The 17002-nt window shown below is 38.7% G+C and overlaps 1 protein-coding gene across 1 annotated transcript in view; it reads left to right on the top strand.

Moving 5' to 3' along the window:
• Nucleotides 1-5521, top strand: part of LOC126199558 (brachyurin-like) — a 68992-nt gene extending 63471 nt beyond the window's left edge. The window contains exon 7 of the mRNA XM_049936480.1: nucleotides 5329-5521. Coding sequence (XP_049792437.1) covers nucleotides 5329-5505 — 177 coding nt within the window. The 3' untranslated portion in view covers nucleotides 5506-5521. The remainder of the gene's footprint in view (nucleotides 1-5328) is intronic.
• The last annotated feature ends 11481 nt before the right edge of the window (nucleotides 5522-17002 follow it).

The following is a 17002-nucleotide window of genomic DNA, read 5'->3' as shown; positions in this document are numbered from 1 at the left end:
AAAATTACGTATAAAAATTTTTAGATTGCTTAGAGGAGATAAAAAGAACACTTTATTTACGTGACACGAATATCACAAGTGCATCTCTTTCCCGTTAGGAGCCATGAAGGTATTGACGCTGCTGCGTGATGAATATTATTTCAGAGGTATTGCTGAAGACGTCGTCCGTTTACATGAATAAACAACTAGCATTTGCTTTCTGTAAATTGCCTAACACAGTCATAACAACCAGATGTCTTCTTGAAAATGGCTGCAGCTTTAGCCAAATGGGCAACCAGTTCTTCAGGAGTGTCTGTCGATGTCTCGTACACCAAACGCTTCATTTCCCCTCACAAAAAGAAATCCTTAGCGGTGAGGCAACATTTCTAAAACAATTTTATCGCACGGCAGCTTGAACATCGTCCTTGAACATCACTAGCGTCAAAAATTTCATGGAGTCCTAGCGGGGAAACAGTGCACCTAACTTCTTTTATATATAAAATTAATTCTTTTCATATCTTCTAAACACACTATATCTATGTATAAGTAGTTTTTTACACCCTTGCAAACAGACATGCTATGAAAGAGATCGCCCAGAATCACCTGACTACGTAGGGCCCATTGAGGTCCAGAGACATGACCACAGTTTTAGCGGTATACACTTACCTCGCTTTGTTATCGTACTTCTTTATTCAATATTTACATTCCTCCTGTAGGGGAGGGGGTCCGGCAGTGGCCATTTTCCGGGCTTCAACATCTGATTAAAACAATCACTTGGATATGAACAAGAACAAAATCGGTCATCGTAATCTTGATGAAATGGTTATGTGTATGATCTTAAGACCTGTCATGATATTATAAAGATGGCATCTGTTTTCAGACATGACCGTGCAGCTCTCTAGAATGAAATTACAATTAAATCAATACCATTAGCTGCTGACGGGCGTTGATATACATCAACAGGGACAGTTGAAAATGTGTGCCCCGACCGGAGCTCGAACCTCGGATCGCCTGGTTACATGGCAGACGCTCTATCCATCTGAGGCACTGAGGACACAGAGGATGATAGTGCGATTGCAGGGATTTATCGCCGGCACGATCCCCATGAGACCCACATTCCCAGCTTATAGACCACACACTACATTCGTAGTGCCCCTGCCATTACACCCATTTCTCGAGGCAGACAATCCACCGAGTCCCGTAAGAGTTCAGGCAAATTGTGTTCATCCGCACTGAAGAAGGTCATCACCCAGTAAGCCTTAAGCTGTATGAAGATGGCATCTGTACGAAGATGCCATCTTAGGCAATTTATAACACTCAAAACACTTGATCATGGCACTTTGAAGCCGAAATCATGATTGTGTAAGTGTAAATGTAACACTGTAAATAAACAACAGTCTAATGGCAGTACTGAATTTAAAGAAATATATTATGACTGCGGCCCCACATTATGAACAAATTTTTAAAAAAACAATAAAAGCTGTTTTAGGTCAGTTCTGGTAGGCTATCATGATGTGATGATATCCTGATCCTTTATCAAGAATACTGAAAAACGTGGAATTTCCTAATCTGTACAACGTTCTATCAATGTCTGGAAAGGGATTTGTCAGGATAGTGACTAATTTACAACTCTTATGTCCATACATAGGTAGGAGGTCTTCTATCCATTAACAGATTTTTTTTTTTGCGACAGTGGCAATCAGACTCAACCAGTTGCTGGCTGACGGTTGAATAATTCTGGTAAAAAGTTGTTGTCTGATAGTTTCTTCGACAACGGACTGTAATTGACGTGGAACTCAGTATAGTTTCTGGGCAACTGGCCTTGCATTTCTGGTTGTGATTTCATGGTGTTTAAGATCAGTAGCTGACAAGTATTGCCTCTCTTCGAATAATCACAAATGCTAAACTAAAACCTATTATAACAAACTTTACTGAGAGTCATTTAAGTGGGACAACTTATTATGCAATTGTTGCTTTAGGGCGACATTACTGTGTACACTTCTCGAACTGGTAAGGATTTTCCTCTTTCCTTAACACGCTATTTAGAAACACATTATTCATTCTCAGTTACGTTTGTACTGGCCAGAATGGTTCCCTTTGGTATTATTACTGATTCCAAAATTTATCTAGACACACACAGTAATTCTTATGGTCTCTCCCACAGTTCCCTATACAGTCTTCGTTTCACAGAAACTTGCATTCTGTTCAGGATGTCATTTTGAGTGAGTGGATCAATCAGGAAGATGGCCTCCTAGTTCCCTGCATGTTAACAGTCAACCAGAGAATTTTTCCAGTGCAACCAGTTATCATTACAGTGGTGTATGCTTTCAGCACTAAGATATGTGGCCTATTGGAAGTTTGGGGTATGAGCCCCTGCCCCAGATTTCCTCATGTCTACAAAGTACTGTCGCCGCCAGAATAGTGAAATGCTTCACCAATTTTGATTGTGTGCGACTGGAAGTCAATCACAACATGAAATCAGCGCAGAAAACTGGTATGACTTCAAAACCAGGCCTTCCCTACCATATCACTTTCATATCAAATCTATAGATGGTTCCATTGATTTTCACCTTAACTGAACGCACACTTGTAGGATTTATAGCATCAGTATCCACCCCATTAACATAACATTTGGATAGTTTTAATGGCCACTTGCCAACAGGAGAAAGAAATACTAGACTTATCGAGACACTCTTATCCATCAAAATTCGAGCTGGTTTTTCTCGTACCTCCTCTCTCACAATCACATTTGCCACGTGTTTCAGGCCTCAGTAATTTACACAGTTAACTGACTTTAATGATGGCGGGATAGGGTGGCTGAGCCAGCCCTCTCCCATTTCCCTGGTTAAGACACACTTCCCCAGCCACAGGAGTGACCCCCATGACCACGGAATGATCTGTTTTAGTTTTGTGGGCAGTGTATTCCTAAGCCCCACGTCCTTGGCAGTTAGGACAATATGGCACTGAGTATATACTGGCCATATGACTGATGCACTTACATTGGCCACTGATTCATTAGCGTCCACACACTGCAGCTCACTATTAGGCGCAGGGGGTGCAGCGGTACCAACAAAGTGTCTGGCTTCTTGATACAACAATGACAGGCGGACTACTTCATGGAGTGAGGTGGAGGAGGCTACTCAGACCTCTCTGCGAATTTGCGAATTAATACCATGGTGCAGTTCAGCCTCTCTTAGGAGTACATCATTGCTAGTTGTATCCCGACCAAGGGTATATGTTTTGCATGAGATAGTTCTTATGCATTTTGCAAATTATTCAAAATTTTCCCGCAACGTTTGTCTGACATTCTACTGTTTGTCACACTTCACAGTAATAACCAACACTTCGCTTACCAGAATACCACTTTGTTCAACCTTTTGCCAGGAACTGATATCTGTCGGCTTATTTTAGTGTATCAGCTGACTCTACATAGACATGTGTGGTCCCCATTAATTTCGATCATCTGTCATTCATCAGAAAAGTATCACACTGAGTGGCAATGCAAACCACATCATGGACATTTTGCAAAAAGGTTTCCACATTTTTTGTGAGTTTTCGAGAGAAGGAGGATATAAAATTAGCTACAGAAAAACTACTTTATGTTGTAGATGAGATAGTCGAGGTGGTAGCTGAACGGATTTCAATTCCTTTAACTTCACCAGGGGCGGTTTGAACTTTGAAATCTACCTATGGGGGGGGGGGGGGGGGCGGGGGTGCTTGTGTTTCTTGTCTTCGCAATTCGGCGTTTTTCTATTATAGATCTATAATTTCGACCATGAAATCATGAATTCTTCATTGTAAGAACTAAACAATGTCTTCGTCCACACTGTCTGATGCATTTTAGACTCGAGTCTGTGTATTTGGAGCCATAGCTACAGCAAATGGGAGCGTATTGGCAACAGAAATTAATCAAAATAATACGGAAATAAAATATACCATACAGATTGAAGATTCTCTACTCCTTCTAGCTGGTAAGTGACATACATTCTCTGGCAGATCGGCGACAGGATGCAAAAGCAGTGGCTCAGAGGCTAATAACATACATCCACAACATCGCATGAGGACAATGATGACGACAGCAGCAGCACGTCATGATGCTGCAGGCAGCGTGACTCCAATGACAGCAGCCGTGTGGCGAGGATGATGGGGACGTCGAGTCCAGGACCCTCACAGTGATGGCAGGGACATCTAGCATGGCCTGGCGTTGGGGAGCAGATAGGCAGCGACCGGCAGCTAGTTGAACAGGACACAGGTGCAGCAGTGTGTCAGCCAGCCAGGATTTGGTGCAGATGACAGCAGTGGAACAGGATTCGACATGAGCCAGATGGCCTGTACATAGCAAGACAGCACACCAATGTTCACACAGTTGCGCCAGATGTACAATGCTGGAGGTATGTGTGGTGTGGCAAAGACAGAGTCTACGCACTTTGCAGCACTGGTTAGCAGGAGCCAGAGGTGGCCACAGGTCATACCTAAAGTTGTGCCTAGCATTTGTCCATTGCTGACATGTGAGATACTGGCGGCAACCAGTTACTAAAGGACCACTATTCCACACTGCATGGTGAGGTAGACCTCGCATATCCACATTGGAATTATACAAGGTTCTATGAACAGTGAGGAAGTGGACATCCAGATCAAGGTAGTTGAAAGAATAACAAAATGGCTAACAGTTGAAGACTGGCCCCTAAACAGTTTTTTTTTTTTCGCGAAAGGTACACATTGGTGCCTAGGGAACTACAGAGTTGGCCACTAAGACCAATGTATAATTGACGGCATTTGGGAGTGGGAGAGGTGTTTGTTAGTAGTACTAGCGTTGGCGAGCAAACAAGCAATGCTCTGTCACATGGTCCCCTGTATGACCTCGCGTGAGGCACCAAGTGACTCCTCTTACACTACCACATTGGCCGAAGAGATTCAACAAAGTTCACTGAAGGTGTCCCTCACTGAGCACCCCTTACTGTGAGAAAGTAGACACATCAGCATCTCACACTGAAGGCATGGGACCATTGATGGTCTGCCCAGCTTCCAAGCTTGTTATGATAGCTCAATGAAGAATTTTTTTTTAAATCTATAATCTCTATTCTCTACAGGTTGGAAGGGGTTAGGCGCAGACATGGGAAATATGATAATAAAGAGAATTGGAAAAGAGCTCTAATATGGAAATAAAGCGTTTCCAGAACGGTGTCCACATAAAATATTTTATTCCTCTGTGTGTAAGGAATGTTATTTGAAAGTTTGGCCAAACATTTTTGTTACACCTTGTATAAGTTAAATGCTTCCTGTACCTTGGTGCTGCTTGTGAATGGCTGTATTTTCTAGTCCTCTAGTAACCTCTTTCTATGTACACAGGGCGACAGTGGCGGCCCATTGGTGATCTACGAGGCTGATGGTTCACCAACGCAGATTGGAATTGTGTCTTTCGGTATCAGCCTGGGCTGCGAGATCGGCTGGCCACCAGTCTTCACCCGTGTCACCAACTACATGGAGTGGATCAGCCAGAACACTGGCATTGCCATTGCACCATAGACATGCCTTGCTCATGTATTTTGTATGAAGCAATAAAAGATCCATAGCAGCAGCTTTGTATTTATCTTGGTTAGTGTGAATACAAAAAGGACTTAGCTCTCATTACTATCAGGAAACTATCTTTTAGTACAGATCTTCATCAAGTAGTAAAAGCCTATGGGTGACCATTTTTAAAATGGTTGGAAGTGGAACAGCCATTAAGTACCTGGATTTACTTCAGTAAGTAACATGGTCAAAAATGGACCTATCCAATTTATCACCAGTATGTGAACACTTCCTTTGATGCACTCAGCCAATGACTAGCTAACCGACCCATAATATACAAAAATCACATGTACAACACTAAAACATTGAATTTTAAAACTAACATAAACTGTTACAGTAAATCTGTTTTCCAAGCTTCAGTATTTATAAAATCCCTGTCAGTATCACTCATAGAACATTTATCCATTACGCTTGTGGAACACTGCATCTTTGATAAGCAAAGGTTTTCAGCAATAACTGCAACCCATCGCCTTTTCTGATGCTTCAATTTTTATTACACCATGATCAGTATCAAGTCGCCTAGTTCCTCATCTTCAGATGGTACACACTTTTAGTAATTGTTTGTAGCATTGTGATGGTTGTGTAGCTGTGGCAAGATAGAAGAAAAAACGTAAGCACTGAAAATGGCGAGCTAGGACGAATTATTTACATCGTGATATCGACATTGAGCGTTTTCTTGCAGTTATTGGCACCCACAGCCTTAATCCTGCTGCACGCATTACTCTGGGACGCACAGTTTCTGTTTTCCAGTTATAACACAGCACTACACAAAATATGCCACAAGAAACAATTCCCAGTTGATTTACAGGATACAAACTAGCTAAAGAGCATGGCTAAAGTTCATATAGTTAGCGTTGAGGTGGAGAATTTCTTGGTCAAAATTCGCATTTTCGGAAATTGCACGCTACTTTCCTGACAGAAACATTAATTTCACAACAACAAACACAAATTCTAAATTTATAGGAAACTCACAGTATCAGATGTTTTTATAAACAACACAATATCATGCTACCTCAATAAATAAACTAGTATTCTTTAGATCGCTATTCAACCTTATAAATAAAATTCACCTGAATCTGCTACAAAAACTAAAGAACTGAACATTGTAAAAACAACAGCATACAACAACATTTTCGAATCATCCATAGTTGATAAATAATATGCAGAAATGAAAACCAATGAAACAGCATTTATTAATCAGTCCCCAGTAACTGAAGAAAATAAAAATGTCTCTATGCCTTTACTCAGTAACATCTAATATCAGCTCATAAAGCTTTTTAAATCATAAAAAGTCGAACTAAATTTACATAAAACAACAAAATACAAAACGAAGTCGTTCAAACACTGAAACAGTCAACCCATCTTCTCACAAATCTGCTATATATAAAGTAACTTGAAATCCGATAGAGAAAGCACATTGATACAATTCACTTATAAAATCTAAATAAATTCAGTTTTGCTGCCAACCTCACACACTCCATTACAGATATAAAAACCAACTTCTGTATTCTACATGCTATAGACAAGAGACTGAAGATGGCCTTTTGGAACAGCTAGAGATTTTCAGCAATAGCTATAAATTACCCAACACCATCTTCAATGAAAAAACTGATTTAGCAGACAACACATCTTTTTCAGAGTATTAAAGAAACCCTAACTGTGAACAATTAAGCTTAATACCCAAGAATAAAACACACACACATACACACACACACAGCCCCCTATACCATTAACCCAAATGCCTAGATTGCTTAACACTGTTATTGAATGAAGCCACCAAACTAAAGCTCTGATATCTAGCTCTTAATGAATGGGTAATAAAAGAGAAAAGTTTTAAATTCAATACCAAAAATCATAGTATAAATATTACCCTGCACTCTAAATTCGTTTGCATGTAACAAGGAAAACATACTAATTTTGCATTAATAAATACATGTTGCTTTTGTAATAATAAATGTAATTTAAATTTGCATATATATTTACTGCCATCCATGTGCAGCTTTCTAAAACGCAAGTGTTGGACAAAGAACATCCTTGTTACAATACAATTTGAACATCACCTTTATTCACACTCTTTGGTTTGTTTGCATCTGCGGTGGGGGTGAGGGTGAAACTCATTTAGAGACTTCCGCTAACATGAACTTGGTGTGCTGTTAGGCCATTTAAAGTATTACTTGTTTATCATCTCTTCATCATCTCGTTTTCTTACTGAGTGTTTTAAAGTCTTCCACATGTGTTTTCATTTCATAGGGTAGCTTAACTGCTTCTCTCTATCTGAGTGAATCTTCCTAAAACTGTCTGCTAAAAACTTCTCAGAAATTATTACTAAACAAGCTAGTTCCTAACTTAAAGTCTTATATTCTGCAAAACCGTGAATATGCTGAAATATAAAGAGATTTAAAATGATTTGCTCAACACTGTCTACAAGCTGAAGCTGTTACTATAAAAATAAAATACTGTCCTGAATGTAACCTGACTTCAGAAATAAATGAGCAACTCAGCTTTCACAGAAATTCCTGGCCATAAACTGAATTTTCACTAACCTCATGCCTTGACAAAAAAATTTTGCAGAGTTCTCCAAAGCAGAACACAGCATACAGCAGTAAAGCAACATTAAAAAACTATGACTGCAAATTCTGAATGACGGAGTGCAATGTGCATATAGAAATAATAAACTGAATGAAGGGTGGGAATTTCAACTGGTGAGGAAAGACTTATGACAAAATTCAAATGAAGCTCTGTATTCGAAAGCAATGATTTGGAAATCAACTAAATGTTCACAATAGAATTTACATAACAGGACTTTAAAAATAGCTTTAAGCAAGGGTAATTTCATATTCCTGTCAGAGCAATCTATATAACAATCCTACTATCTGAGCTTCGTCACTACAATCTCAGTAACACAAAATAATGCTACATGCTTGCAAGCTTACCACAATCTCTTAACATTCCAGAAAAACTCACCAATAATCTCTTTAATTTCTCTCTCCATAATTTAATTAAAAATATTCATACACCAATTCTGTCAGTCTAATATAGCACCTATAAACAAAATCTCCTGACCAGTCTTTGGAATACTCTTGCTTCTTAATACTATTCAACTATTCTCAGATGGAGGCAGTGTAGCAACACAAATATATTCAGCTATATTTTTGCTATGTGTAAGTAATGTACATCGACATTTAGTGAGAAATTTACACTGTGACCAAAATAATATGCATACCAGACACATCCTCCCCATTCCCCAATCAGAATCATGTACAAAATGTTTTACAAATCGTTAAAGGATTGAATGCAAAATTCGAATAGTGATAAGCAAACAGATCCTCAAAAATGTTGCAGGAGTGAAGCACTGAAAAAATAATGTAATAACAAATATATGTTTACAGAGGATAAATATTTCTTCAGTTACAGTCCTGAGAAAAAGTAAAAAGTTTAAATGTCCTCAGTTACTTAGGATGGGTATACAGATATACATAAAGTATAGAATAAATTATTTACAGCACAATCATGTGTAGATAAATTGCTTTGCACAGGGTATCAGAGTCTTTGTTTTTGAAAGCACACAGCACAAATCTGTATTCACAGTATTCCTCAATGCCTGTTATCATTGGCAACCACTTACAGTTTTCACTGAATAAGAAACACCTTTATCATTTGAAGTTTCTTATAAAGAGGTAAATAATGGTAGACTTGGTGCGGAATGTCTATGTTCAGCTAACATTGACTACTAGTAATTGTTATGCAAATTATAGTGCAGATCATAGTACTAGGTGCAGACTCATGAAATCAGTCCTTCACTGACAACTCACGCGTCTCAGATGGAATCAATAAATTGTTTCGACGTCACTGAATAATTGAAGAGAGTCGACATTTGGTCCTGAACAGTCAATGTGTAAATTCAAATTTTACAGTGGATTGCATACTTGTTCTACATATTCCTGGCAATCTCCAGTCAAAAAATTTTGTTGTGCAATTCAAGAAAGTGACAGGGAGGTAACATTTTTCATCTTTAGCATACACCAACAATTCAGCAATTATACAAATGAGATAAGTAGTAAAAGTTGTACAGTTATGTATCTAGAAGCCTAAGAAAATAACATTACGATTTCACAGAGTGACACATTCCACATCAATACGAAATGTTGCATTCATGATCTATGGAACAAGGATTAATGCATGTACATATGTATGTATGTCTACAAACGAGAAAAAGTGGTATCCTGGTTTGAACATAATAGGTGTACAATAGTGAATTACAGAAAAATAAAACAAAACAGGCAAAACAGTATACAGTAATAAGTGTGAGAAGGTACACTCGTTATGTGTGTACTGAGTAATCTGATAACACTCTGAATCTATCCAGGTATATATATATATATATATATATATATATATATATATATATATATATATATACCTCTTCAATAAGTAAATGCCAGTCCACAAAGGTATTGGGAGTGAGGCAAAAGTAAAGACATAACAGTAATATACATACACAGACAAGGAGAACATAAACATATAGTTAGGTAGTTAGGTTATCTTGTATTAGGGAGTAACCATGGTTCACATCATGAGGATTGAGTGCACTCTATAAGGAATAACCTAAAAGTCATTATTTTGTTGGGCTTGTCCTAATGCTAAACTGATCAGTATTTTTGTTACTTTCTTTTCTCCATTTCCATACGTTTCTTTCTCAGAATTTATACTTCACATTTACCTTTTCTAATCATCTACTGTCTTTGTCACATCTCTTTTTTTGAACTTTTTACCATCTTTCCCAACTTTCTTTTATTAACCTGTTACTTCCTATATTCTCAAACAAACTCTCCTTACAAACTTCATTATACAATGTACTCTTTAAAACTTTTCTCTTTAGTGCACCAATTTTTTCTTTCACCTTCTACCTCGCCTTTATCTTTTTGCTTCCCCCACACACATCTTTCATGACTTACTAGAGCTCAACACAATACTACACTTAATATAATTGCTATATTAATTGCACTTCTTCCTATAGTAACAATTTATACATATAATATGCACTACAAAGAAACCCAAGAAATCCAAGAAATGACGTAAGTGCAAGAGACAAATTCAACCTGAAAATTCCTTACACTAAAGTAATGCATGTTATTACATTAGATCATCAGTAGATACAAGAAAACAATCTGTATAAAATGTCACACATGCTAGTAGAAATATAAGCAAAAAATTCATATACTATGGTATGGCAAAAGAATAAAGCTGAAAAGTAAAAAAAATCATCATTAGTAAAGTATTTGTTAGTCACTATTCCTCTACAGGCGAATGCCCATAAGTACATTGCTTCTGTTAGATAAGTAATGATGAAAACGTAGCTGGTACATTTCTGTGCCCACATATTATTGCTTCTCATTCTGTTTTGGTAATTTCATATCTTAGTGATCTTCACTGTATGTAATACTTCTTTTAATAGTGTGCCAAACATGCATGAGATTGTCCCATAATTCATTGGCAGTATGTATGGATGGTAATAAGTTTAAAGTTTTATCATATTTTTTAAATTCTGATCTTAAGACAAAGATAGTGCAAGCAGTCTTATAATATGCATAGCTTTCTACAAATAACACATCAGTGAATCATACCTTAATATTAGTACAATCTCAGCGTAACTCTATTTGCCGATCCACAGAAAAAAATGGACTAAATTTCTGCTTTCACTTTTGCACTAAAGCAGAGAGGATGATGTATAGTCTAATGTAAAATTTATTGTGCTCCTTAGAATCAAGTTTGTACTGGAGAACCCTTAACAGTCCCTGCACAACACATAAAAACAACTGAATGTGTGCAGGAAAAGTCAAAAAGATCCTTTCTGTCTACTTAAATGTAGTGCTCTACTCTGTCTGCTTTTTTCTGAATCAAATTTTGTATGTCAGTTTCCTGACCAGTGTCATCATAAAAGATATTTGGACAACATGTGTCATTATGAAGGTACCCTGCCGAAAAATGTGATGCATTATCTGCCAAAAAAATAAACAATTTACTTCCTATTCCTGTCTCGAAATCTAGTCTTGAAATATTAAAGAAATAGGTTTACCTTCAACTTCCATTTTCACTACTTTATATTTATTTAGAAAATCTACATCTAATATTAGTTGTGTGGACAAGAGAGGAACAATCAAGAAATTCATCAAAAAGTTACAGCCTTGATACATAAAGTCTAAATAGGTGTGATGTTTCACATCTCTGAGGATTAGTCAGGGTTTTGTCAAAGATGGGGGCTGTCAGATTCGTCAAAAAGGGCTTTAAAAAGGCTCATGTTTTTAATTTATTCATAAAACACATTTACTTTTTTTTAAAATTTATGTGCATAATTTGCTTTTGGATGGCCTTCATGCAAATAGTGTAGTTTGGTCCATAAAATTAAGCAAGAAAAGCTGGTGATATAGCTACCCCTACCTACGACTTTTATGCAACCCACAATGCCTCAAATACCATGCCCTTGATATCGTATTCCTTCATTCGCTAAGTGCCAACCTTTAGTCCAACAGAAAAAATGGACAGGACCTTTTCGTAGGAAATTTAAAGTAGTTAAATCTTTTACTGGGATACATTTTCGCTAGGGAACGTAGTTTTACAATTATAGAACAAAAACTTACAGAAGTGCAAAAGAACCTTCAAATATGTTTTTCTTGAGTAACTCAAAAACTATGGAATCTTCGAAAATGTACCAAAGTACAAAAATTAACTACGTTAAATTCTCTACAGAAATATTCTGTTTATTCTTTTCTATAGAAATAAGAGCTTGCGCTTGCTGAGCGAGACAATGAGAGAATATGAAAATCTTGCAGGTGGCGGGTGGTTTTTGGATGAGTTGCGTGTTGCTAAAATTCATAGGTAAGGTAGCTGAATAACCCTGTGTCCATATACATGTATATATAATGTATTGCCTCTTTGATAACAAACACAGCAGAGTCTTCCAGCATGAGGTTCACTAGTGCAGAGCAGAAGAATCTTAACGTTAGGTTGAATAACTTATAAAAGTTAAATAGCTTCAAACATCTTTTGACATTATACTATAGCCTAATCTTGCATTTCAATTTACGACTTATCTGAAACCAAGTCAGCACACCAAGGCACCCCAATTTCTCAATTCAGTACCAAATTTTATCAAAGTACCTTTCACTAAAATTCTTCAGTTTCCTTAAGCGATCAGGAACTTTTTTAAATAATTATTTCAAGTCATCTGATAAACAAGAAAATCGCGATCGAGCCATGATTGTCGATTGACCATGGTGTCATCCTCAGTCACTCAGCACTGGATGCTGTGTGAAGGGGCATGGGTCTGCACACCACATTCCCTGCAGTTGTTGACATCGACGTTCACATCTTGGAGCGCTACCTCTCAATCAGGTAGCTCCTCAATTGGCATCATGAGGCTGAGTGCACCCCAGTCCATCAAAATAGGTACTGTTACAAAAACAACGACAAATTCACATTTTATATCAATGTTTCTACAACTTAAAAACATTACAGTTTGAAGATAGGTATAGAACATTTACAAAAGCTTCAGTTATTATACTATTACAAGAGCGTTAATACGAGGGCGGTTCAGAAAGTAACCTCCGATTGGTCACAGTGCGGGTTGTGGGGGGAGTAGCGACGCCATCTGTGCGTTCACGCACTCAACAGGTCAGTCGGCATCAAGCCGTGGTCGAGTGAACGTCGTACCTGCGCTAGTTTAGTTTTTGTGGCAGTTTGAAATGTGTGCTGCAACAGAAAACCCCGCCAAATGTGAAGTGCGTGCTGTCATAAGGTTTTTTACAGCCAAAGGATATTCTGCAGCAGCTATTCATCGTGAGCTTTGTGCCGTGTACGGACCAAGAGTTATGAGTGAAGGAGTTGTCCGTGAATGGGTACGTTTATTTAAAAGTGGACGAGAAAACGTTCATGATGAAGAAAGGAGTGGTAGACCATCATTGGTGACTGACGAACTCGTTCAGACAGTTGATGCAAAAGTTCGTGAAAATCGACGTTTCTCAATGTCGGAGTTGTCTACTGGTTTTCCACAGATTTCTAAGACTCTCTTGTACGAGATAGTGACAGCAAGATTGGGTTACCGTAAGTTCTGTGCACGATGGGTGCCCAAAATTCTTACCGACCACCACAAAACTCAAAGAATGGCCTCTGCATTAGACTTTCTGTCACGTTATGAGGACGAAGGAGAACCATTGTTAAACAGAATCGTGACCGGTGACGAAACCTGGATTAAGTACGTGAACCCTGAGACAAAAGAACAATCAAAGATGTGGGCACATTCAAATTCGCCTACCAAACCAAGAAAAGCCTCGCAAGATTTTTCTGCCAGAAAACTGATGGCAACGGTGTTTTGGGATGCCAAAGGGGTGTTGTTGGTTGAATTCATGGAACGTGGTACGACCATTAATCAAGACGTGTACTGTGAAACAATAAAAAAGTTACGACGGGCTATACAGAACAAACGCCATGGTATGCTGACTTCCGGTATCGTTTTTTTGCACGATAACGCCCGTCCTCACTCTGCTCGCAGACCAACGGCCCTTCTTGAGTCCTTCAAGTGGGACGTTATCAACCATCCACCTTACAGCCCAGACCTGGCGCCAAGTGATTATCACCTCTTCATGCATTTGAAGAAATGGCTCGGGTCACAGCGGTTTGATGACGACGAAGAGCTCAAAGATGCGGTCACAGGCTGGCTCCAGGCACAAGCGGGTGATTTTTATGCAGAAGGAATTTCAAAGCTTGTGAAGAGATACGATAAGTGCCTCAATCGCTATGGAGACTATGTAGAAAAATAGTGCAAAGATGTAGTTGTAAGATGTATATATTAAAATATTTTTATTTAACTTGGTGTATTTTTTTAAATCAACCGGAGGTTACTTTCTGAACGGCCCTCGTAGATACTGGACGATAACGTGGGAGGGGGGTGGGAGTGACGGTGGAGGAGGATGCAAAAGGCTCAGACTTATTCAAGTAACTCCCTGAATAAATCTTTTATAAACGAGTGAACAAACGAAACCCTTCCATTTCCCACAAACCCCTCCCTATTATCCATATCGAAACTGATTTTCGTAACTGGGTACCGCCCAGGTGACCAAATTGGGCAATATTCCGCCTTGTGCGCTACTAACGAGAGAATTTTAAGCAAGTTACCTAAAGAAATGCAGTCATTTCTGTTTGGTATACATTTTTTTGTCAACGCAATTTTTGGACTACACAGGTAAATCCAAGTGGTTTTTATGTACTAATTTTTATTTAATGTTATTTGTGACGATGTTTACAGCTCTGCTGCCCTGTGAAGTATTGAAATATTGCAACCTTGAGGTTCTAGAAGTCTCCAAGTAACGACTCCAGTACTAACATTAAACTACTGTGATGGGTAATTGGGCTGTTTAGAAGTGCATACATATATTTAACTTACCATAACGCTATGGGACGGATCAAAATCGGGTTTCTTCTTCTTTCTCGTAACAAACGCATCCATAATCAGAAACTACAACAGTGTGCAGCACGAAAGCATTAAACAGCAGCACTTACATTAAATTAAGTAAGAACTGAAGTCATCAGCAAAACAACAACTGACCTCAAGCGTGTATCCCTTCTTCGCCCTACGATTGAAAATCGAAATATCATTCAGTTTCACTACATGCCAACTAGGTAGCGTGTAATTTCGTTTTGGTGATGGGGGCGGGGGGAGGGATGCGGCCCTCCATTTCCCCTTTGGCTACGTCCTTGACGTCTACACTTTTTCCAGAAATCGCAACTTCTAGTCTAATCTTTCGTGATGGTAAAGTCAGACAATCTGTTGTTTTCATACATTTGTGGAATGCAGTATCACTGACCACAGACACAGGGCTACCAGGATCAGGAACAGCAGAAAGAATAGTGCTGGCTACTGCACTTTTTATTATTGGATGTATTACAGAATCTTGTTTATTCTCCACCTCGTCCAATAGAATGTCCCTGATGTTTTCAAAACGCCAAAGTTTAAAGCAGCGCAAGCCATTGTTCTGTATTACTTACTCATCGTTGATTATGTCGTGGATTTGGTAATCCAACTGCAATTACTTATATTTGCCGCGATGGGCTAGTCCTTCCAGAATTTTGTCAGTGTCGAGCAGATGCTGTTACTATGACTGTGGTGGTTTTGACTGTTTTCTGCCGCGATGGGCTAGTCCTTCCAGAATTTTGTCAGTGTCCAGCGGATGCTGTTACTATGACTGTGGTGGTCTGGACTGTTTTCATTCGTGTATGCATGATTGTTGTCATGTCGTTTATTTTGCGGACTCTGTCTGCCTGAATTGTGCCATTAGAGTTACCAAGATGACTATTTGACTTTCAGTGCTGTCCACTAAAATTTGAATGTTTTCTGTAATCTGAGTGATGTTCATTTAAATTTGAGTGCTGTTTTGATTGTTGGGATTATGATGGCGATACCCATTCTCATTACAGAGATTCCTGTGATACCTTGTATCAAGTTCATAGTGAGTACTACGGAAGTTATCTTCTGTCACCATAATCAAAAAAATGGTTCAAATGGCTCGGAGCACTATGGGACTCAACTGCTGAGGTCATTAGTCCCCTAGAACTTAGAACTAGTTAAACCTAACTAACCTAAGGACATCACACACATCCATGCCCGAGGCAGGATTCGAACCTGCGACCGTAGCGGTCTCGCGGTTCCAGACTGCAGCGCCAGAACCGCGCGGCCACTTCGGCCGGCTCACCATAATCATTATTCATCTGTGAGTATTGTACTTTTTATGGATGATGTAGGTTGACCCGTCAATAATTGTCTCTGTTATTATATCTGTTTTGCGAGTTCCAAATGTTTTTTGTTTTCATGAAGTGTAAAAGAATTTCGTTTATCGTGATATCAGTTGTTATGGTATTTTCCTGTTAAGCTGTTGTCACTGTTCAAATGGCTCTGATCACTATGGGACTTAACATCTGAGGTCATGAGTCCCCTAGAACTCAGAACTACTTAAACCTAACTAACCCAAGGACATCACACATATCCATGCCCGAGGCAGGATTCGAACCTGCGACCGTAGCAGTCTCCCGGTTCCGGACTGAAGCGCCTAGAACCGTACGGCCACCCCGGCTGGCTGTTGTCACTGTCTATTTACAATTCTTGAAGTAATATCTTCAATGTATCTGAATCGTCTTTGCATCTCCCGGCCAATGTTTTGTGTATCAAATATATGGGTAATTTTGTTAAACAAATACGAATAAGTTCTGACCGACTGTATGGTTTTGTTAAATACTGATATCAGAGAACCATGTTTTCAAAATATTTTGCTGGACTGGAAAATTCTGCCTGTTCAGTGGTTCTTAACGTGATAATGCTACGTTTTACACGAACTTATATGGCTTTTGACCAGTAAGCTGGCAAAAATGTTCAATAAAAATAATTTACTCTTTGGCAGTCTCT

The sequence above is a fragment of the Schistocerca nitens genome, chromosome 8 (assembly GCF_023898315.1).
Source record: "Schistocerca nitens isolate TAMUIC-IGC-003100 chromosome 8, iqSchNite1.1, whole genome shotgun sequence".
Classification (NCBI taxonomy): Eukaryota; Metazoa; Arthropoda; class Insecta; order Orthoptera; family Acrididae; genus Schistocerca; species Schistocerca nitens.
The sequence above is the reverse complement of the archived record's forward strand: the minus strand, read 5'-3'. Positions and strand labels throughout refer to the sequence as shown.